Here is a 24,220-nt window from a genome sequence, read left to right as displayed (position 1 = left end):
TAGACTAGTTGAGGATCTGGAGCATCAGCACTTGTGGGTTCGATTACAGGCTCAAAATTGCCAGAAACAAAGAACTTTCTTCTGAAACTCATGTCTATTCTTGTTCTGAGAAATAAAGGCTATTCCATGCGAGAAATTGCCAAGAAACTGAAGATCTCATACAACGCTGTGTACTACTCCCTTCACAGAACAGTGGAAACTGGCTCTAACCAGAATAGAAGAAGGAGTGGGAGACCCAGGTGCACAACTGAGCAAGAAGACAAGTACATTAGAGTGTCTAGTTTGAGAAACAGACGCCTCACAAGTCCTCAACTGGCAGCTTCATTAAATAGTACCCGCAAAACACCAGTCTCAATGTCACCAGTGAAGAGGCGACTCCGGGATGCTTGTCTTTTAGGCAGAGTTGCAAAGAAAAAGCCATATCTCAGACTGGCCAATAAAAATAAAAGATTAAGATGGGCAAAAGAACACAGACACTGGACAGAGCAACAATGCCTAGAAGGCCAGCATCCCGGAATCGCCTCTTCACTGTTGACGTTGAGACTGGTGTTTTGCGGATACTATTTAATGAAGCTGCCAGTTGAGGACTTGTGAGGCGTCTGTTTCTCAAACTAGACACGCTAATGTTCTTGTCCTCTTGCTCAGTTGTACACCGGGACCTCCCACTCCTCTTTCTATTCTGGTTAGAGCCAGTTTGCGCTGTTCTGTGAAGGGAGTAGTACACAGCGTTGTACGAGATCTTCAGTTTCTTGGCAATTTTTCACATGGAATAGCCTTCATTTCTCAGAACAAGAATAGACTGACGAGTTTCAGAAGAATGTTATTTGTTTCTGGCCATTATGAGCCAGTAATCGAACCCACAAATGCTGATGCTCCAGATACTCAACTAGTCTAAAGAAGGCCAGTTTTATTGCTTCTTTAATCATAACAGTTTTCAACTGTGCTAACATAATTGCAAAAGGGTTTTCTAATGATCGGTTAGCCTTTTAAAATGACAAACTTAGATTAGCTAACACAACATGCCGTTGGAACACAGGAGTGATGGTTGCTGATGATGGGCCTCTCTACCCCTATGTGAATATTCCATTCAAATCAGCCGTTTTCAGCTACAATAGTCATTTACAACATTAACAATGTCTACAATGTATTTCTGATCAATTTGATGTTATTCTAATGGACAAAAATAAGGAAATGTCTAAGTGACCCCAAACGTTTGAACAGTAGTGTATATGCATTTACACATTGTGAATATGCATACTCATTCAAATATTGTACATATGACATGACAAACTCATTTTTCCTATATTGATGACACTTTCATAAAGAGGTACATAATATTTATGATGGAAGAAATGTGTAAGAGTTTTGGTTTTATATTCATAGCAAATTACTATTTTTAGTAATGGGGGAAAAATATCCAAATATTGTAAATGAGAAGTGATTTTTCTAGCAATTTTCCAAGGGAAAGAGTGTACCCAATGAATGTGATTCTATATGTGGAGGCCACTGTGAAAAAATAAAATGGGCACAGAAATAAAGAAACTGTCTTGGTAGTGTTCTTACTTTGGCTCCACTCCATATATTGAGAAAAAGCCCTTGCCTTCTATGGACAAAACTCCATTTATCAGGCCACTTCCAGTCAAAGTAAATGAATGCTCTACACTGTGAGTTCATATAGTTTCATTGTGGTCAGCAACAAAGAAGAAAACAACAGCTTTATACAAGATATTTAAGTTGCACAATTCCTACATAGTTTTATTAACAAAAAGCAAGAAGACAGAAGCTCAACAAGAATCAAGAGCAAGCTTCAAATAATTGACAAGAGAGATCAGCCATTGTGTCAAATATTTATTATTTTAAAAGGTTTATTGATTAAATTCATGAAGGGAACTGAATAGTACATCTCTTTCTCCAGTGTACAGCAAACCACAGCTGATAAGTGTGTTTCAACCATAGCACACGAGGCATGTCAATACATGCACAATTGTGTGTGCGAATGTGTGTATGTTCTGTATATTGAATATAAACACACAACTATATTTATATACACATACATACACATAATGAATAGAAATCATACAGTCTGGAATTTGATCCCATTTCTCAACTGCTTGGCTTGCATCACCCAGATCTCAGGTTGTGGCACTGTCATGTTCCCCACCTCAATGGTTGTCTGGGTAGGGTCATTTAGAGATTTCCCAAACCCACATCACGGCCACCTCAGCCTACACCAGTTACCCTCAAGCAGAGGGAGAGGTATTCAGGGCCCCGATGTGTGTAGGAAAGTGCTACGGTCAAGGTTCTCATTGCTCCATCACTAATACTCCCCCATAGCAGACCCTCAGGGAGGAACCAGTCTCTCACCGCCAGCCTGCCACACACTCACAGTCAAGCAGAACACTGGACAGTAAGACTTCAGTTAAACAGGTAACCAGATAGTCACAAGTCCTAGATAAAAACATGACGAAACCACCAGGTATACACGTGTTAACAGTTCAGAACATTTTGCAAGCTCCTTGATAGCTTATGAATACTAAAATGCATGTCAGATACCTTATACATACCCCTTCAAACAGTGTTAAGTGCTGAACACACACACACACACGGCTAACCACAGTCAGCTATGGATAAGGATTACTGCACCGACTACAATAAACCTCCCATTTCTTGTCAACACCATCCTCCTGGCACAAACCAAATGCACCCTGCAGTGATAGTTATAATTAAAATGCACCACAAGTGGCGGAAGCTAAGGGGGTTGAATCCATAGCTGTGAGAGGTGCTGATATGAGGTGTTTGGTGCATGGGAGTAGAGGCCAGAGGCTGGAGTGTGGTTAGAGAGTGGTTCCTGGGCTCTCTCCCTGAGGGCTACCTGGGCCCCTACAGACCCTAACCCCAAATTACTACACCCAGTGGGCCTCTATGGCAACAATCCAATAAGGGGAGACAGAGATTCTAACTATTTCATTCACAACATATTGGCAGTATCATTGTTTTAAAAAAGTGGAAGATTTTTTTTTCTTTTAAAAGCAAACTTAGCGCACAATAAGACTGCAGTGAGTGGTGATGGCAGAACATTGCGTCCCAGCCAGGGCCATGGGAGTGGTTCACTGCTCTGAAAATCTCTCTACAAACCAGTCGTTGGCTAGAGATTAAGGTGAAGAGGAGAAAAAGCTTGGCAAAAAAAGAGAACCAAAGATAAGGTAGAAGTCACCAGTTCTGTCCATTGGATTAGTTGCTAAAGGTTGCCTATCAATCCTCATGATTTATTCCCATCAAGTCCAAAAACAAACTAGAAGTTCATAATGAGTTGGGATGAGCCATACAGGCGTCTGAAAAGTCCAAATAAAAAAAATGTACGAAGGTTGTGAAGCCCTTCCCCAGTAGATATTTTACTTAGTCCCCCATTCCAACAACAGACCCCACCCCTCACCCCCAAAAAACTAAGAAAATCATCCAAAAAAAGTGAGTCCTCCACTTCAGGTGCAGAGTTTCACTTGACTCAATGTCCCGTGTGAAGTGGAATGAGAAGGACAAAATAGATACCGATGTAAGAATATATGCATATAGAAATCTGAGCATTATGGTCATCACTTGTCTGCTTGCAGATCCTTCAAGAAAGGAGGATCACTGTTAAATAGTGCTCATCTGCTGAATTCCAAATAAAACTGACTTCTAATAAAATCTGTACATTTATTTTTTTTCTTCATGATTTTTGTCCAAAAGGGGACTTTTTTCCCCCATTGTATATTTATTAAATCTCTCTTGTCTTAATTTAGATGCTTGGAGTCCCATCCCGTGTGCGTTCTCTGGAGCAGATGCTGCTGGACTTTGTGAGTGGGTTTGAGTTCGCTAGCAGCACTTTTTCTTTCGTTTACTGTTCTTGGTGAGTTTGACCACGTCATTCTGTTGCTGCTGCTGCTGCTTGGCCTGCACCTCCTTCTTGGCTCTCAGCACTAGCTCTGTGATGCAGTTAAACATCTATGGGGAAAACACAAAAACAACATGGTGAACGCCATCAACTACAATTAAACATCTGTGGGGAAATCACAAAACAACACAATAAGGTAAACAATCAACTACATTGTTTTGGATGAGAGATTGTTTTATATTTCCCTCCAATGAAGCAACAACAACAACCTCACTTTCAAGCCTATGTTCCATCAACAATTCTACCCACTCAACTTTCCATTACTAATACTAGTAACGGCCAATGACTTACCTCTTCAACATTGATGTTCTCTTTTGCACTCGTCTCAAAGAGGTTGATGCTCATCTGCTCTGCAAACTTCTGTGCGTCAGTCGTCTCCACCACCTTTGAGTTGGGATCGTCGTTCTTGTTTCCCACTAAGGGAGAATAGGAATAGAAAGACCTTTTTAGCGTTCTGCTCAACTGCATGTAGGATCCGTTCAAATCTGTTGCATTTTTCCCAGATTCCTCAGTTTCGTTTTCAGATTATTTTACGTTTTCACTCTCAAAATGACACTTTTTTTTATAGATAAACAAAATTGGATGTTCTGTGTTCATGTCGATGCAATAAGTGATAGACAAATGTGTGCACCGCACACAGACAGGGACATTCCTATTCTGTTGTTTCATTATTTTCATGTCTTATGAGAAACTTGTGCAAATTAATAAAATGTTCTAATTAGTTAAAAGCATTCAATAAAAGTTCCCAAAAAAATTATATTGTTGAATTCCATTTTAATGTCTGGATTCCGTCCGCAGCAAGGATTTCATACGGCCCTAAGCAAGGGTCCCTCCTGCAACAACACTGCACTGAGTAAAGGTATTTGAAACAGGTGGACTGGACTCACCTAATATTCGACACACGTCATCACAGTTCTGGTTGATTTCATGTAGCCATCGTTTCACATTCACAAAGGATTCAGCACTCGTGACATCATATACCACTATGACCCCATGTGTTCCTCTGTAGTATCTGGAGACAGAGACAGAAAGAGAGAGCAGTCAGCATGTTGACCTCAAGTCCAATAGGGGGAGCCCAACTTAGAGAACAGAGTCACATAATTACACAAACACACATTGGCGATTTCAATCAATCCCAACTGATGTTAACAAAGCAAGGAGTATGATTGAAGACAAATGAGCCCAGGACTGCCCATGCTCACATTAAGTTGCAATGCTTCTTTATGATCCCATAGACTTAGACCTTTTCCTATAAATGGCACAATATAAACCATTTATTTTCTTTTGTCATTCCTATAACAGCCAAAATTAATTGAAAGCGTATAACATATACACTCTGACTCCACATGCTGCTCAGAGTTCAATAATCCATATTAATTATAGCGTTCCTGAAAGGATGAGAGCAAGAAGGAGTGTCTCTGAGGCAGGGTGGGGCAACGGTCAGCAGGAAGCCAGGGATAATGCTCACCACAGTTTTCCTTTGAAGACGAAGGAGTCCAGTGGACGATGACAAAGACTGATGTACAGGTAATTGCCAAAATAAAGGAAACACTTGCGTAAATGAGGACCACATCACCTCCACCTTACCTGCCACCCTAGACCCACTTCACTTTGCTTACCGCCCCAATAGATCCACAGACAATGCAATCACCACCACACTGCACACTGTCCTGTCCCATCTGGACAAGAGGCATACCTATGTAAGAATGCTGTTCATTGACTATAGCTCAGCATTCAACACCATAGTACCCTCGAAGCTCATCATCAAGCTCGAGGCCCTGGGTCTGAACACCACCCTGTGCAACTGGGTCCTGGACATCCTGACGGGTCGCCCCCAGGTGGTGAAGGTAGGAAACAACACCTTTTCGCTGATCCTCAACACCGGGCTCCGTCATTCCCTGTTCACTGCTCCAAAACCGCCATAAAAAAGACAGAGTACGGTTTGCAACTGCACATGGGTGACAAAGATCATACTTTTTGGAGAAATATCCTCTGGTCTGATGAAACAAAAATAGAACTGTTTGGCCATAATGACCATCGTTATGTTTGGAGGAAAAAGGGGGAGGCTTGCAAGCCGAAGAACACCATCTCAACCATGAAGCACAGGGGTGGCAGTATCATTCCCTGTTCACCCATGACTAGCTGGCCAAGCACGCCTCCAACTCAATCATCAAGTTTGCAGACGACACAACAGTAGTAGGGCTGATTACCAACAACGAGGCAGCCTACAGGGAGGAGGCCAGGGCCCTGGGAGTGTGGTGCCAGGAAAATAACCTCTCACTCAACATCAACAAAACTAAGGAGATGATCGTGGACTTCAGGAAACAGCAGAGGGAGCACCCCTTTATCCATAGATGGGACCGCAGTGGAGAAGGTGGAAAGCTTCAAGTTCCTCGGTGTACACATCACTGACAATCTGAAATGGTCCACCCACACAGACAGTGTGGTGAAGAAGGCGCAACAGCGCCTCTTCAACCTCAGGAGTCTAAAGAAATTTGGCTTAACACCGAAAACCCTCAAACTTTTACAGATGCACAATTGAGAGCATCCTGTCGGGCTGTATCACCACCTGGTACTGCAACGGCATAGCCCACAACCGCAAAGCTCTCCAGAGGGTGGTGCTGTCTGCCCAACGCATTACCGGGGGCAAACTTCCCACCCTCCTGGACACCTGCAGCACCCCTGATGTCACAGGAAGGCCAAAAAGATCATCAACCACCCGAGCCACTGCCTGTTCACCCCGCTACTATCCAGAAGGCAAGGTCAGTACAGGTGCATCAAAGCGGGGACCGAGAGACTGACAAACAGCTTCTATCTCAAGGCCATCAGACTGCTAAACAGCCATCACTAGAACATCAGAGGCGGCTGCCTATAGACATAGATTAGGGATCACTGGCCACTTTTAGAAATTGATCATTAGCCACTTTAATAATGTTTCCGTATCTGGCATTACTCATCCCATATGTATAAACTGCACTCCAAACTATTCTACGGTATCTTAGTCACTTTTAAATTGTGTTTACATATTGCATCACCCATTTCATATGTACAGTTAAAGTCGGTTAGGACATCTACTTTGTGCATGACAAGTCATTTCTCCAACAATTATTTACAGACAGATTATTTCAGTTAATCACAATTCTAGTGGGTCAGAAGTTTACATACACGATGTTGACTGTGCTTTTAAACAGCTTGGAAAATTCCAGAAAATTATGTCATGGCTTTAGAAGCTTCTGATAGGCTAATTGATATAATTTGAGTCAATTGGAGGTGTACCTGTGAATGTATTTCAAGGCCTACCTTCAAACTCAGTGCCTCTTTGCTTGACATCATGGGAAAATCAAAAGAAATCAGCCAAGACCTCAGAAAAAAAATGTGTAGACCTCCACAAGTCTGGTTCATCCTTGGGAGCAATTTCCAAATGCCTGAAGGTACCATGTTCATCTGTACAAACAATAGTACGCAAGTATAAACACCATGGGACCACGTAGCCTTCATACCGCTCAGGAAGGAGACACGTTCTGTCTCCTAGAGATTAACGTAGTTTGGTGCGAAAAGTGCAAATCAATCCCAGAACAGAAGCAAAGGACCCTGTGAAGATGCTGGAGGAAACAGGTACAAAAGTATCTATATCCATAGTAAAACGAGTCCTATATCGACATAACCTGAAAGGCCGCTCAGCAAGGAAGAAGCCACTGCTCCAAAACCGCCATAAAAAAGCCAGACTACGCTTTGCAACTGCACATGGGGACAAAGATCGTATTTTTTGGAGAAATATCCTCTGGTCTGATGAAACAAAAATAGAACTGTTTGGCCATAATGACCATCGTTATGTTTGGAGGAAAAAGGGGGAGGCTTGCAAGCCGAAGAACACCATCCCAACCATGAAGCACAGGGGTGGCAGCATCATGTTGTGGGGGTGCTTTGCTACAGGAGGTGCACTTCACAAAATAGATGGCATCATGAGGAAAGAAAATGATGTGTATATATTGAAGCAACATTGCAAGACATCAGTCAGGAAGTTAAAGCTTGGTCGCAAATGGGTCTTCCAAATGGACAATGACCCCAAGCATACTTCCAAAGTTATGGCTTAAGGACAACAAAGTCAAGGTATTGGAGTGGCCATCACAAAGCCCTGACCTCAATCCTATAGAGAATTTGTGGGCAGAACTGAAAAAGTGTGTGTGAGCAAGGAGACCTACAAACCTGACTCAGTTACACCAGCTCTGTCAGGAGGAATGGGCCAAAATTCACCCAACTTATTGTGGAAAGCCTGTGGAAGGCTACCCGAAACGTTTGACCCAAGTTAAACAATTTAAAGGCAATCCTACCAAATACTAATTGAGTGCATGTAAACTTCTGACCCACTGGGAATGTGATGAAAGAAATAAAAGCTGAAATAAATCATTCTCTCTACTATTATTCTGACATTTCACATTCTTAAAATAAAGTGGTGATCCTAACTGACCTAAGACATGGAATTTTTATTAGGATTAAATGTCAGGAATTGTGAAAAACTGAGTTTAAATGTATAAGAATGAATATATATATATAACTTCCCACTTCAACTGTGTGTGTATATATATAGATATATATATATATATATATATATATATATAGATATATATATATATATATATATATATATATATATATATATATATATACACAGTTGAAGTGGGAAGTTATATATATATATATATACTTAATCCATTCCTTACTTAGATTTACGTGTATTTTGGGTATATGTTGTGAAACTGAGATATTACTGAACTTTCAGAACTAGAAGCACAAGCATTTTGCTCCACCCGCAATAACATTGCTAAACACGTGTATGTGACCAATAAATTGTAATTTTATTTTTGTTAATTAAGCAATTAACATCCCATCATGCTTAGTCATGTATAACAATGCCCAGTTGCCCATTATTTTGGCTACCATGGCTAGAAGAGATCACAGTGACTTTGAAAGAGGTGTTTCAAAGGAGCACAGGGGGTTTAAAGTGTGTGTGTGTCGTCTCACTCACCAGATCTCAACCCAATCGAACACTTATGGGAGATGCTGGAGTGGTGCCTGAGACAGAATCTTTCACCACCATAAGCAACAAAACACCAGATTAAGCAATTTCTCGTGGGAGAATGGTGTCACATCCCTCCAATAGAATTCCGGACATTTAAAATCTATGCCAAGACGCAATGAAGATGTTCTGGCGGGTCGTGGTGGCCCAATGTCCTTTATTTTGGCAGTTACCTGTATATAGGCTATACAGAGCTGGAAGTAGAGGACAGCCACAGTATTCATGGCAGTTACCTGTATATAGGCTATACAGAGCTGGAAGTAGAGGACAGCCACAGTATTCATGGCAGTTACCTGTATATAGGCTATACAGAGCTGGAAGTAGAGGACAGACACAGTATTCATGGCAGTTACCTGTATATAGGCTATACAGAGCTGGAAGTAGAGGACAGCCACAGTATTCATGGCAGTTACCTGTATATAGGCTATACAGAGCTGGAAGTAGAGGACAGCCACAGTATTCATGGCAGTTACCTGTATATAGGCTATACAGAGCTGGAAGTAGAGGACAGCCACAGTATTCATGGCAGTTACCTGTATATAGGCTATACAGAGCTGGAGGTAGAGGACAGCTACAGTATTCATGAACCCCCCCCAAAAAATTGTCTGAATAAGTTTGACTAGGACCCAAAATGAGGGTGCATCCCCAATCTGACTGCACCACACACACAAAAAGCACAATAGGCCTTTCAAAGGGGCGGGTGGGGTGGTGTGTGTGTTTGTGTGAGACATTGTAATGGCCTGTCACACACAGCCCTGGAGTAATGGAGCAGTCAGCGGGGGTGTTCTGCACAGATGAATGGAGAACCACAAACACACAGTGGGCACTGGAGCCAGACTCCCAGTCCCTCCCCCACACACACACACACACACACACAGCTGTCCACAAAGACACACAGACAAACATATGGCAGCTACTGGACTGTGAGTGACGGAAGGACATATGGCAAAATACACCCTGGGTGGGCTGACCATTTACCTTACGGAGGTGGGGTTTCCCACTCCAGCACGCAGGGCTCTGTGAGCCATCTCTATCCTGAAATTCACTTAGACCTAATGAGGCACCATGCCACTCTACTTCTCCACAATTAACAATCAGCAAAAACAACCCAGCAGTAGCACTCTGCACCTCCGTCCTCACACAGCCAGGCTCCCTCAGCTCAGTAGCAAACACACACTGAATCCATGCTGTAGACTTGTAGAGGTTTTCCCATAGGAAAACCAGCAGCTCTGTTTCTGAGGAGAAATTGACAAATTTCCCAGGGGGCTTGGGAAACATGCAGAGGTTCAAATGCCTCTCTTTCTCAACACCTTTGTCAGTTCCTCACTGTTGTTATTGTAAATTGAGTGAATGACCAAAGCAGCGAGGTTTTTACTGTCTCCACTCTGTCATAGTCACAGGTCATCAAAGCCAAACAGTGTCAAAGTACTGTACCGTCCGTCAAAGTCCAAAAGGAGTGAATGTTTTTTTATATGCTGTCCTATCCATGACAAACAGAGCAGTGTGAGTCAGATGGTTGTTAGGTCATTCTCACTAGCTCACAGACCTTCACCCTCCCCTCCTGAGTGACGGCATTCTTGTTCAGGAACACTAACTGCTCATTACTACACATATTTCTCATGACAGAGAGGAGAAAGGCTGGGCCACTCTCTCATCCACTCCAGCTTAGGAAGCACTCGCTTGAGAGAAAATACCTGCCATAGTAAAAAATAAACAAAAAATAATATGAATTCAGAGAGGAATGTCTTCCAATTGGGTCATTGTTAGTTATTTGTGCCACAATTTAAAAAAAGGCAATGACCATATTCCACTTGGCAATTTTTTATTTATCTGATAGCCAGAGCAATACCTGTCTCCCAAAAAACCCAGGCTCCACACAAGTAATTATCTGTCAAACATGGAGCCGAAATACACAACGGACAGAAAATGAGAAACATGTGGACAATGGAGGCAAGCACAAGAAAATGTAAAAAAAGGAAGAAAATAAATTGCATTGGCACTAATTCTGCAATAGAAATAGAAACAAGGTGAAGAAAATCCACGGGGATGACACCCAAGTGAGAGAGCCATTGAGCTCCAACCTTTACAGTCCTATAATTCTGTGACTAAAAACCGTCTGTTACTAAAATGTGTAATTAAGGTCTGTGGGAAATCCCATCAGATTCCAAAAGGAGCATGGAAATGATTCTAGTCTTTGAGAAGTACTTGCTCAAACTATCATAAAAGTTGGCCTCGTAAAAAAATACTGCAGCTCTCCATGTGTGTGTGTGTTATTGCGCGTGTGTGTTATTCATCCCTGCCTGTACTCACGTGGAGGTGATGGTGCGGAAGCGCTCCTGTCCTGCCGTATCCCAGATCTGCAGCTTCACCTTCTCCCCATTGATCTCCACTGTCCGGATCTTGAAGTCCACTCCAATCGTGGTGATGTAGCTACCTGCAAACAACAACAACAACAAGTTATGAGACCCAGTGTCTGATTTTGCAAGGCAAATACTCACTTTACGTAGTGTGGGTTGGACAGTTGTTCAAATACAACAGAACAAACAACTTATAACCTGCTAGATTTACTCTTACCTGAAAATGTGTTGTCTGCAAACCGCAGGAGGAGACTGCTCTTCCCCACTCCTGAAATGAAGAGAAAATGACAGGTTGAGAGTCAGATTAAAAAGGCTTACAACTCAGTAGATTTGACATCTTACCACCCTTTAATTATGACATTTAGGCTACACAGAGGTTTCATGAGTAAGATAATTTGAAGGAAGATGTAGATTTATCTGACTTCGAGTTATGTTTTGTAAACATATTCTTGCCACCAAAGAGTCATCAGATTTCCATAGCTCTGTTTTTCTCTGACCATGAAAGAGCCAGGAGGAATAACAGAGGACCATAACCACCTAAAACTAGGCTGGTGTGTTCCTGACCTCTGTGGTATATCGTATAGGTACACTATATATACACAAAAGTATGTGAACATCCCTTCAAGTTAGTGACTTTTTCGGCTATTTCAGCCACACCCGTTGCTGACAGGTGTATAAAATCAAGCACACCGCCATGCAATCTCCATAGTAGTAACATTGGCAGTAGAATGGCTTTCATGAAGAGCTCAGTTACTTTCAAAGTGGCACCATCATAGGATGCCACCTCTCCAACAAGTCAGTTCATCAAATTTCTGCCCTGCTAGAGCTGCCCTGGTCAACCGTAAATGCATATAACCGTAAACGTTTAGGAGCAACAACAGCTCAGCCGCGAAGTGGTTGGCCACACAAGCTCACAGAACGGGACCGACGAGCGCTAAAGCACGTAGCGAATATTTTTTTATATTGTCTGTCCTCAGTGTGCAACACTCACTACCGAGCTCCAAACTGCCCCTGGAAGCAACATCAGCACAATAACTGCTCGTCGCGAGCTTCATGAAATTGATTTCCATGGCTGAGCAGCCGCACACAAGCCTAAGATCACCATGCGCAATACCAAGCATCGGCTGGAGTGGTGTAAAGCTCCCCGCCATTGGACTCTAGAGCCGTGGAAACGCCTTCTCTGGAGTGATGATTCACGCTTCACCATCTGGCAGTCCGACGGAAGAATCTGGGTTTGGCGCATGACAGCAGAACGCTACCTGCCCGAGTGCCAACTGTAAAGTTTGGTGGAGGAGGAAATAATCATGTGGGGCTGTTTTTCATGGTTCGGGCTAGGCCCCTTAGTTCCAGTGAAGGGAAATCTTAACGCTACAGCATACAATGACATACTAGACAATTCTGTGCTTCCAACTTTGTGGCAACAGTTTGGGGAAGGACCTTTCCTGTTTCAGCATGACAATGCCCACGTGCACAAAGCGAGGTCCATACAGAAATGGTTTGTCGAGATCAGTGTGGAAGAACTTGACTGGCCTGCACAGAGCCCTGACCTCAACTCCATCAAACATCTTTCGGATGAATTGAACGCCGACGGCGAGCCAGTCCTAATCACCCAACATCAGTACCCGACCTCACTAATGCTCAAGGCTGAATGGAAATAAGTCCCTGCAGCAATGTTCCAACATCTAGTAGAATGCCTTCCCAGAAGAGTGAAGGTTGTTAAAGCAGCAAAGGGGGACCAACTCCATAATAATGCCCATGATTTCTGAATGAGATGTTTGACAAGAAGGTGTCCACATACTTTTGGTCATGTAGTGTTTATTAGCACAGTCAGTCAGCCAGGCCTTGACAGCATGCACTCAGACAAATACATGCCATCTTGTCCATGTATAAAAGACAGTGACAGCTGAACTTTGCATAACCATTAGTACATTTAAGATCACAATAACATAGAGGTGATGGTGTGCAAAAAATTATGATGGTACAATTCATAACATCCCATGTTGCAAATTACTTTGTACTTTGTGCACCAATCAGTAATAAGATGACACTTTCAGCGAATTCCCCAAGAGGCACAGACAGGCGGCTAGCCAACAGTCAGATGAGGAGTTGGCCAAAATGTCAGAGCTGAACTGTGAGTCCAGGCAGAGGTACTAACAGCTCAGATCAGTTGCTAGCTAAAGGTAATGTGATCATGCCTAGCTGCGGTTGATTGGTCCTGAGTTAACAGCCCATCAGAAAACAAATCCCTCTGATCATTCACTGAGTCTTGTTGTTCACCTTCACCAGACAGCATTACTTGCAGCTACAAGAAACAGATAGTGTTCTTTCTGTGGGTAACAACACTTACATCTGTCAGGCCACTAACAACCACATCACCATATCATTGCTACTTTTTAATCAGGCTCTGTCGTAAGCCAGGAAAATCCATCTTTGTTTTGAATGATGGAACTGGACAGTCCAGTAGTCAGTCTTGTTAATAGTGAATGATATCAATGACTGGGTGAGTCGAGGGTAAACCTGTAGAATCTCTGGTACCTGGCAGGTCCATTACCCATCTCTGGTCTAACTGGTAAAACAGCCCTCAGTGATACCTGGAGGACTATTATCAGTGCAGCCCAGTCTGTGAAGGAGTACCTAGCTGTGATATAGGAACATGTGGTCAAGATATAGTCCCTGAATGTGTCTAGGATGATAAGCAAAAGCACAAGTTACAAAATACAGTATGTCATTCAAAATCATCAATACTGTATTTCTACTAGTTAACAAACGTGAGGCACAGTAGCCTGGGTGACAGTTGGTTTCTGCTTCGTTGTTGTCGTGCAAAACTTGACCTCTGTCAGTCCAAATAATAGTTTTCCTTGACCAATTAACTGTAGAGGGACCATGAGGTGCAGAAGGGACCCTTGATCTGAGCTCCTAAACTTTGTGTGTCAGATCGATCTCAGCAACAATTGCATGTGTAAGTGTGACAGGGGAGGGGACAGGACTTGCATTTGAGCATTGGTTTACATTTTCTCTGAATCTCATAACAGCGGTGCTAAAACTGGTACCAGACTGCAGCTGAGGGGACACAGGCCCCTGTGTGTCTGTGGTACTAAGGGGACTGCTTTCTTTCCCACTATTGTGATCAGCTAGCTGACAGGGTAGTGCCAGGACCGGGAGTGTCAATGGATCTTTCCTAACAAAGGGAGTGTGGAGTTGTCTATGTGGATTTATGTTTTCACCTGAATGCAACCGTCTTTAAAAAAAATTATGAGTCGGAGGTAGAAAAAACAGCACATCAAATCAAATGTATTTATATAGCCCTTCTTACATCAGCTGATATCTCAAAGTGCTGTACAGAAACCCAGCCTAAAACCCCAAACAGCAAGCAATGCAGGTGTAGAAGCACGGTGGCTAGGAAAAACTCCCTAGAAAGGCAAAAACCTAGGAAGAAACCTAGAGAGGAACCAGGCTATGAGGGGTGGCCAGTCCTCTTCTGGCTGTGCCGGGTGGAGATTATAACAGAACATGGCCAAGATGTTCAAATGTTCATAAATGACCAGCATGGTCAAATAATAATAATCACAGTTGTCGAGGGTGCAACAAGTCAGCACCTCAAGAGTAAATGTCAGTTGGCTTTTTCATAGCCGATCTTTGAGAGTATCTCTACCGCTCCTGCTGTCTCTAGAGAGTTGAAAACAGCAGGTCTGGGACAGACAGCAGGTCTGGGACAGGTAGCACGTGATGTGGTAGTATTGTTCTTAGCTAATATACCTCATATACACTGGACTTCTGGCATTTAGTTGGATCTTGATAGTATGAATGTTAAATTACTGCCTCATTTGTCTACTAGGCCCTAACCAGGGAGCATCTAGAAATCATTCAAGCCAAGGTATTGTAAACAACTCTGCACTTCACATTTTAATATGCAATTACAAACATAACTACTACTGAATATATATATATATATATATATATATATATATATATATATATATTTTACAGCTACACTGACAAGCCACCTAGCTAGTTGACACAGCAGGATAACGGTTGGTTAACAACTTCAATGGAGCCGCTAGCTACTGGGATAAAATAAAAACACTTGCCAGTAAGTATCTAACATTAGCTGACTAGCTTACTAGCGAACTGTACTGTAGCTATAACTAATAATCTAATAGCACTTTGTTAGCTTTACGAAATAATGTAAACATTTAGTTACAATGTACACACTTGGAACACCATAATACTTGGGTAGTCAAGTATCCCGCTAAATAAGATTCTTAGAATGGGTGGAATTCGTCCCAGTATAGACGCTAATACACTATCGTGCAGCGAGCGATATCCGGCCTGATCGGTTGACATGTCCAGCCTGCGATACACAACCTCCGCCCTAGTCACCGCTCTTTCCCATTGCTCGAAAATATTGGATGTGGACTTCTAAAACGAAGACGTCAACTTAAAGCTGAGTCCAAAATCACGTTATGAACCTCGACCTACATTTCTGCGACTCGTCGTCTAAAAACCTGGAAAGGCCCATTTCCCGTCACACATCCCCGGCATTCGCTTACCACTGTCACCGATGATGAGCAGCTTGAAGAGGTAATCGTAGTCCCTGGCCATGCCGGTAGTTGGTGGGTCACCCCGCCTTTTACTGTTACTTTGGTCTTCCTCTCGACTTGCTGTCTGTACCCTTGGCTTGTACTTCACCAACCCTACCCCCGATATGAATGAGTGATTACTCCCGATGCCCAATTGCTAGCCCCCGAGCCGGCGGCCTTTTTATCGGGTATTCGCGGTGTCAGCAATCCTCTCCCTCTGCTGTAAATAGCCGGAAACTCCGCTTCCTTCTCTGGTTGTTACTGCACAGTGTTGTGCACCCAACCCTACGCGAACCATGCTCACTGCGCAGACGCACGACAAAGTGGGACCACTAATCCATTTGGGCCCATTGATTCTAGCCACCATGCAGGGAGCTGTTGAAAGTTTGCACTTTTCCATTTGTTCGTAAATAATTCTACACCTTTGACCTAGACAGATTGGATTCGGAGCAACACAATCGCTAAAACGCACCACATCCAGTCTCATGTGTATCCAAGTCATAGGCAGCAGTTTTTCACTCATTTAACTAAGGGATACTTCTCTGAATTTACAGAGGACATGACTTACTAGCTACATTTCCAATTTGTGTAACTTGTGTTGTATACTTGTGAATGCAATTAGATAAAGATAATGAGTGACGTTCACAAGGTGGCAAAAAGTCTGAGTTAATTCAGACAGTCAAAACCATTATCAAATCAAGGTCTTTATTTGATTTCTTTTTACAACCGTATAATTGTTTAGAATATCAACTTTATCATAAAGATAACAGGTTGTGTTCCACACACACACAAAATCAGAGGTATAAAACCCAGAGGATAAGCAATGGGAGAAATGTAATTGCTGCTTTGTTACACTAGTATCAGTGATGCTCTAAATAAATTCAATAAAATAAGAGGGACATTGAATACACATTTAAAATGTCAAAGGAATTGGCACAAATTACTTTCTTTATGCAGTGAGCTCACTCAGGAAATTTAACTGCACTTAGTGAGATGAAACAAATGTTCTAAATGTATGTTTAGAGCCACTAAAACATCAAAATTAAATAATTGTCCAAAGATGGGGATTATGAAGGTAAGTGAGTAAATTCATATTTTTCCTTGGTCCATGGATAACATGGAGTTAATGGGGATGTATGTGTGTGTGAGGGTTCTCTCCGTAGATGTATATATTTGTAAGACGTAACAGCAGTTTTTCTTGATTGCTGTGTTGGTCTTTTCTGAGTACATGAGCAACAGTATGGATTTGTCAAGCTGTGTTCAGTCCTGCCCATCACGTGAGGATGGTGTCGTCAATCTCTTCGTTAGAGTCTGGAAGGCTGGAGATCTTCCTCAGGGAGCGGCGGTGACAGTCAGACAGCAGGTCATTACTTGCGGAGTCAAGGATGGCACTAACGCTCTGAAAGACAAACATAACATTACAGAGTGAGAGAAATTTGCATATTATTGGATAAGTACACCACATGCACAATGCACAACTTAAATCCATCAGCCCGAGTATTGTCCTCTTTATAATGAGTATTGAGACTATGTGGATGTTCATTTGTGTGTGTCACTGACCTGCATGGTCTGCTCTCCCTGGCGCAGTCGGAGCAGGCTAACGATGGTGTGTTCGCTCTGGGCTCTGACGCTGGTGTTCTTGTCCTTGGTGTTGTCCAGCAGGCTCTTCAGCAGAGGCTTGATGAGGGTGGGCTCCAGGGAGGGCGTGGCCTTGTCCTTAAACACCCACCACAGCACCCGCTCTGACACCAGCCTGATGTCACTGGACTGGTTCTGGAGACACTGCAGGGGAAATGACAGGAGGTTACTGACAAATCCTCAGAGGAGCACTGTCATAGTGTTCTTATTTCTTACAGATAATGTCCCATGCTCGATTGGTGAAACATTTTTGTAAATGGGAAAAAAAGTAACATAAAGAGAAGTACCCTCCTGCCTCACCTTGACAAACTGTGTGATAATGCGCTGTGATGAGCCACTTGCTCCCTCGGTTCTGAGATGATGTCTCATCAGGTAGCCCATGGCTCGGATCCCACTGGTGGCTATGGGGATCTTGAGGAGACGACAGGGCACAGTGTTTAGTCAGAGAGGGTAAAGACAGGGGAAGAGAGTGCTTGGAAAGCAAATCCTTCCATGGTCTGGTTGAACAGAATGAATAAATTAAAGGGATCTACCCTGTCTGCAGTGGCATTGGCAAGGATGGCCTCCATCACAGTTGAACTGTAGTCCTCCACACACAGCTGCTCAGGGGCAGACTTGACTGCGATGGCCAGGGCCATACTGCGACCATGACGCACCATCCAGTCCACGCCTGATATGTCAGCTAGGAGAAGAGAGGGCACTGTTTAGTACAAACATAAATGTCTTTCCTTACTACTTTACCATTTTGATAGAGGTAGCCCTTTACACTCGTACCCGTATATGGGTTCAAAATGGCAGATTTTACCATTAATAAGCACCTAAATTGGAACGCAGTGGCTGTACAGTAACATGCTATAAATTAGTCTTGGGCGATATACCATTTATACTGTATACCGGGGGGTATAATTTTAAATACTGTAAAAAAATATATTATTTTTGGGGGGCTGCGAATATATGAAATCATAGATGAGTCAAATAAATGATATCCTGCTCAGGGCTCCAGCATTTGGTTTGCTAAGTGGCTAGCTTTTTGGTTACAACAGAGACATTCCCTCCTGAAACCCTGGGTAGTGTGAGGGAGAGTATGGTGTGACAGTAAATTCCTACCCAGGACGTGCTGAAGCAACACACTTCTCAGCTCCTCTTCAGACAGGAAGGCACACAGCTCTCCTACACACCCTGCTGAGGACATGCGTGTAGCATCCTACACACACACACACACAGTTAGACCGACATGAGTCTACTTAAAGATGCACCTGGTTTTTATAATTCTAATAGTTCGCCTAATTTCAGTTTGTGACAAAACAAGCAAAAACACTGAAATATATATTCCATAACCAAAAATATTGTATTTTCAGCAGTTTGAAGCCGGTGTGCAAAAATGAAACTTGAAAACGGGAAGAATAAAAAGTGCACATAGAACAGATCTACCGCTTCTTAGACTTGCTTTCAATGAGAATGCAGATCTATAACACACATTTCTATGTGAATTTGGTCAGGTCGCCCAAAAAGTTACATATTGCAGCTTTAAGGCTTTCATACACACATGCTGACAAGGAGGCCCAAAACCACTTTCATAAAGCCACATCCTGCCTAGACTGACGGAAGTCAAGTCTGATCAGAGCTAAAATGTAACATTGCACTCAAAAAGAGTGTCACTGAAACTTGGATCTGAATGTGTCCTTATACGAGGTTCAGTATTGCAGGTAAAATATATATTTAGCTAGCAAGATAAAACTGATATTGTTTTGCACTCAATTCTAACAATTACCACTAACGGAGACAAGGGGGGGGATCAGTAGTCTGCCTTTAAAAAGATCTGTTGCATTCATACGTGCTGTAGTCAGTGTATCTGCACGAAGATATACCAGACATGGAAGAGGAAGTGAGACACCCCATTCGCTGCTTTTGTTTGGTTCAATGAAAGTCAAGGAACTAGTGTAAGCTTCAAAACTATTGGGCCAGTGACACTGTTGTTGTTTTGGCTCTGTATGCCAGCACTTTGGATTTTAAATGATACATTGACTAAGGTTCATGTGCAGACTGCCAGCTTTAACTTCAAGGTATTTTCATCCATATCGGTTGAACCATTTAGAAATTACAGCACTTTTTGTATATAGTCCCCCATTATAGCGGACCAAAAGTATTGGCACAAATTCACTTATACGTGTATTAAAGTAGTCAAAAGTTTAGTATTTGGTCCCATATTCCTAGCGCGCAATGATTACATTAAGCTTGTGACTCTACAAACTTGTTGGATGCATTTGCTGTTTGTTTTGGTTGTGTTTCATATTTTGTGCCCAATAGAAATGGTAAATAATGTAGTGTGTCATTTGAGTTACTTTAATTATAAATAAGAATAATGTTTCTAAACACTTCTGCATTAGTGCGGATGCTACCATGATTATGGATAGTCCTGAATGAATTATGAATAATGATGAGTGAGAAAGTTAAAGGCATAAATATCCCCCCCCAAAATGCTAACCTCCCGTTATTGCATGTCTTTGAGGGTATGATATTTGTGCGTATAACTTTCTCACTCTTCATGATTCAGTCAGGACTATCCGTAATAATGGTAGTATCCGCATTAACGCAGAAGTGTTAGAAACATATTAGATTCTTATTTACAATAAAAGTGACTCCAAAATGGCACAATACATTATTTACCATTCATTTCTATTGGACACAAAATAATCTGAAACACAACCAAAACAGCAAATGCAGCAAACAAGTTTGTAGAGTCACAAGCTTGATGTAATCATTGCGTGTTAGGAATATGGGACCAAATACTAAAATTTGTTGACTATAATACACAACTTAATTTGTCCCAATACTTTTAGTCCCCTAAAATGGGTGGGGACTATGTACAAAAACTGCAGTAATTTCTAAATGGTTTAGCCAATATGGATGAAAATACCCTCAAATTAAAGCCAACAGTCTACACATTAACCAATGTGCTGGAATACAGAGACAAAACAAAACATTTGTCACTGTCTGAATACTTTGAGCTCACTGTAACACGGAACCCAAACCGGCTGTGTGCGCTAAATTAATTTTGTCCCCCACACCAAACGCGATCACGACACGCAGGTTAAAATATCAAAACAAATTCTGACCCAATTACATTAATTTGGGAACAGGTCGAAAAGCATTAAACATTTATGGCAATTTAGCTAGCTAGCTTGCACTTGCTAGCTAATTTGTCCTATTTAGCTAGCTGGCTGTTGCTAGCTAATTTGTCCTGGGATATAAACATTGAGTTGTTATTTTACCTGAAATGCACAAGGTCCTCTACTCCGACAATTAATCCACACATAAAACGGTCAACCGAATCGTTTCTAGTCATCTCTCCTCCTTCTAGGCTTTTTCTTCTCTTGACTTTATATTGCGATTGTCAACTTTCATAAATTAGGTGCATTACCGCCACTGACCTCATTCGTCTTTCAGTCACCCACGTGGGTATAACCAATGAGGAGATGGCACGTGGGTACCTGCTTCTATAAACCAATGAGGAGATGGGAGAGGCAGGTCTTGCTGCGCGATCTGCGTCACAAATAGAACTGACTTCTATTTTAGCCCTTGGCAACGCAGACGCTCGTTGGCGACCGCGAGCAGTGTGGGTGCAATGATTGAATAATAGATTTCAAAATTTATTTTGAAATCAGGCTGATGTAGTCAGCCTGTAAGTAGACCAGACCCAGCTGCTATTACATTGGTGCCTATGGGAGAACCACCCCATTAAGTAGACCAGAACTGACAACGGCCTGAGTGAACCCTCTTCATTTATCCACCATCTTTGGACATACCTCATCATGTCCCAGCATGCTCAGCAATGTCGTGGTAATGTTTTTCCTGATGGCTGGGTCAACCTTTGACCCCGCTCCCTGGATGACAAATCGTAAGGCTTGTAGCATGGTCTCCCTGAAATATGGGAGCAGAACACTAGGATCACAATTTTGATTGATCAATCAATCAAAAATAATTTCTTAAATGAGGGGAATCCTATATGGAACTGATCACTACTCTTGATAGTGTTTCTCAGTAAGAACACCTGAGGGTTGCTAAATTCCAGAAACATTCCCATAATTTAATGGTTTTGCATACCTCACTCCGGAGTCCTCAGCGTTGTTGATGGCAGAGAGCTGCTCGGTAAATAGAGGGTCCACCTTGCTGTGGATAGAGACCAGCTGGCCCAGGGCCTCAGCGGCCCTCAGTCTAACCGCCCGGCTGGAGTCCTGCAGAGCCTTTAGGAAGGTGGTCTGTAGCTGGGGCAGGAAGGGCTTCAGGGCTATGCCTACCTGGAGACAGGGCCAGAGCAACAGGGTCAGGACCAGAGCCAGACACCAACCATCGTTCCAGCAGGGAGGAAACTACAGGATTGTGTTTAGTTGGTTCAAAATGGGAAAACGTTTAGAAATGGAAGAGCGAAAATAGTTTTTATTTTTTATTATTTAATGTATTAGCCCGATTTCCCCTCCCATGTTGTGCTTACCGAACACAGCCTTTAACATCAGACTGAATCATCAGCAGACACTGACCTTGGCCAGTAGCAGGGTGAGTGTCTCCAGCAGAGCAGTCTTCACGCTCCAGGCAAAGCGGTCTCCCAGGATACGGATGAGCGGTCCAGTAATGTTGACCACAGACGGACGGAGAGCATCGGGGGATGTCAGCTTGATGACTCCTCCCAGTGCCTTAGCTGCCTCCTCTTTCTGCTCAGGACTGCCTGTCAACACTCCCTCCCTCAGGACTGGCAGGATGCAGGTCACACCCTTGGGAAGAGGGAGAGGAGAAGAAGAAGAGGGAGGACACAGGGTATAATAACATTAGTCAGCCTGAGTTGGAGTAACTTGTAGATGTGACTGTATTGGTGTTTTTCTATCTGGACTCACCAGTGTTTTATATTAATATCAACGGTCATCAAAATTGTCAAAAGGTTTTAAAAACAATTATAATAAATTTAACAGTTGGAAAATGGATGAAGATATTCCAAACGTTTTGAATTGTATAATCCCTCATATATATTGACTGAATTATAGCACATAAAACATTTTACTGACACAGACAAATAATGGAGTTCAGGGATTTTGGTGGACTTCAGGTCATCAACTTTTGTCAAATCTTAAAATGCACTCGTATATACACACACATGTTCTTATTGTATCAGTTCTCTTTTATATATTTTGTGTTAAGATTAAGAAAATGATATGTTCCTAATTTGCATAAATACACCAGATGTATTTGCATATATTAATCAATTAATATAAAGGGGTGGAACAGGCCTGCAACCACCAAACACTTGCTCAGTCTAACCTACCTGCACAGTCTGGACTACCTCAATTACGTTGTCACGTTCTATTGCATGATTCAAGTGTGTCAATAGCAGGATACCCTCGGATTAAAAATCAACACGCTTGGCTCTAGATTACACCCATGTAAACATACTTTACATTGTTTGCGAGATCAAACATAATATCACTATAATCCGAGTGTATATTTCCGGAAGTTGCTTTCATTGCAGCGCATCTAATTTGTATTAAACCCATTTTTTCAATTGCACAAAAAAATGAACGTCCATCAAAATAAAGTTATTTTTCTTCTCTTTCTTGTGATGTAAGTGTCGAGACAATGCATTAAATCCCCGACGAAGCTTTCTGATAGATTCAACAAAAAGACAATGTATTCCATTGCGTCCATTTCAGCCATTACCAGAGTGTGTTTGACAGGTCATTATAAACGTTTTCGCTGTCATAACATTATACATACGTTGGAGTAAAATTAAAGCAATCATTCCAGCTAGATTTAAGTGACAAGTGGACCTTTCCCCCCTCAAACACAGTCAATAGATTGCTGAAAGACAGATCCTCAGGTGGGCGGTGCATGCATGTTGCTAATGTAAGCTCTAGGGGTAAGGCGTCAGCTTGCTTCAGTTCAGCTGGTAACTAGCCAAAGTCGGCTAGGTGAAACGAAGAACTGCGCTTGCATGCTCCCTTAAAGAGCTTCGCTTGAAAAACGAGAAAACAGCGTCAATAGTATGGTTTATACATTTTGAGACGCAGTATCCAGTAAACGTCCTCAAAATAGAACAACATCTAACTAAGATGTTTGGTGCAGTATTTCTCAATGAAATAATGTGCATGAAAACGAGTCGTCTCTCCTTGAATGACAACAAAGACTTAATTGAAGAATCCCTACTGTTGACCAATCACCGATGAAAGGGCGTCGACTTCGGCTTGCCTCCAGGAAAAAATGTGTACGCCAAAACAGCCGAAAACACTCTCACAAAAACTTTGTGCCATAATTGTTGCCATAACATACAGTGCATTCAAAAAGTATTCAGACCCCTTGACTTTTTCCACATTTTGTTAAATTGGAGCCTTATTCTAAAATTGATTAAATTGCCCGCACCTCAATCTACACACAATACTCAAGAATGACAAAGCAAAAACAGGTTTAGATTTTTTTTGCTAATTGTAAATAAAAAAAATGAAATCTAACATTTACATAAGTATTCAGACCCTTTACTCAGTACTTTGTTGAAGCAACTTTGGCAGCAATTACAGAAGATTACAATCTTCTTGGGTATAACTCTACAAGCTTGGCACACCTGTATTTGGGGAGTTTCTCCCATTTTTCTATG

General features: G+C 42.2%; 2 protein-coding genes across 2 annotated transcripts in view; both read right to left on the bottom strand.

Moving 5' to 3' along the window:
• Positions 1 to 1,833: 1,833 nt before the first annotated feature.
• Positions 1,834 to 16,232, bottom strand: LOC106585482 (ras-related protein Rab-35). Its single transcript, XM_014171735.3, has 6 exons — positions 15,916 to 16,232; positions 11,583 to 11,633; positions 11,319 to 11,442; positions 4,819 to 4,943; positions 4,223 to 4,347; positions 1,834 to 3,981 (listed from the first exon to the last, which is right to left on the bottom strand). Exons 1-6 carry the CDS (start codon positions 15,965 to 15,967, stop codon positions 3,853 to 3,855), a joined length of 606 nt encoding a protein of 201 aa, XP_014027210.1. The 5' UTR covers positions 15,968 to 16,232; the 3' UTR covers positions 1,834 to 3,852.
• Positions 16,233 to 16,633: 401 nt separating this feature from the next.
• The window catches only part of LOC106585483 (stalled ribosome sensor GCN1), a 38,181-nt gene continuing 30,594 nt past the window's right edge, over positions 16,634 to 24,220 (bottom strand). The window contains exons 50-57 of the mRNA XM_014171737.3: positions 22,122 to 22,352; positions 21,688 to 21,881; positions 21,390 to 21,504; positions 18,691 to 18,787; positions 18,117 to 18,265; positions 17,884 to 17,994; positions 17,506 to 17,727; positions 16,634 to 17,344 (exon numbers count right to left, since the gene is read on the bottom strand). Coding sequence (XP_014027212.3) covers positions 17,219 to 17,344; positions 17,506 to 17,727; positions 17,884 to 17,994; positions 18,117 to 18,265; positions 18,691 to 18,787; positions 21,390 to 21,504; positions 21,688 to 21,881; positions 22,122 to 22,352 — 1,245 coding nt within the window. The 3' untranslated portion in view covers positions 16,634 to 17,218. The remainder of the gene's footprint in view (positions 17,345 to 17,505; positions 17,728 to 17,883; positions 17,995 to 18,116; positions 18,266 to 18,690; positions 18,788 to 21,389; positions 21,505 to 21,687; positions 21,882 to 22,121; positions 22,353 to 24,220) is intronic.

The sequence above is a fragment of the Salmo salar genome, chromosome 24 (assembly GCF_965601325.2).
Source record: "Salmo salar chromosome 24, fSalSal1, whole genome shotgun sequence".
In the NCBI taxonomy this organism is placed as follows: Eukaryota; Metazoa; Chordata; class Actinopteri; order Salmoniformes; family Salmonidae; genus Salmo; species Salmo salar.
Note: the sequence above shows the minus strand (reverse complement) of the source record. Positions and strands in the feature narration are given on the sequence as shown.

Excerpts from the sequence above, each read along its gene's own strand:
- LOC106585482 (XM_014171735.3), bottom strand. The coding sequence starts at position 15,967 with ATGGCCAGGGACTACGATTACCTCTTCAAGCTGCTCATCATCGGTGAC. Across the intron at positions 11,634-15,915 it reads GCTCATCATCGGTGACAGTG|GAGTGGGGAAGAGCAGTCTC; the intron begins GTAAGCGAATGC and ends TCTTCATTTCAG. Across the intron at positions 4,348-4,818 it reads TGACGTGTGTCGAATATTAG|TGGGAAACAAGAACGACGAT; the intron begins GTGAGTCCAGTC and ends ATTCTCCCTTAG.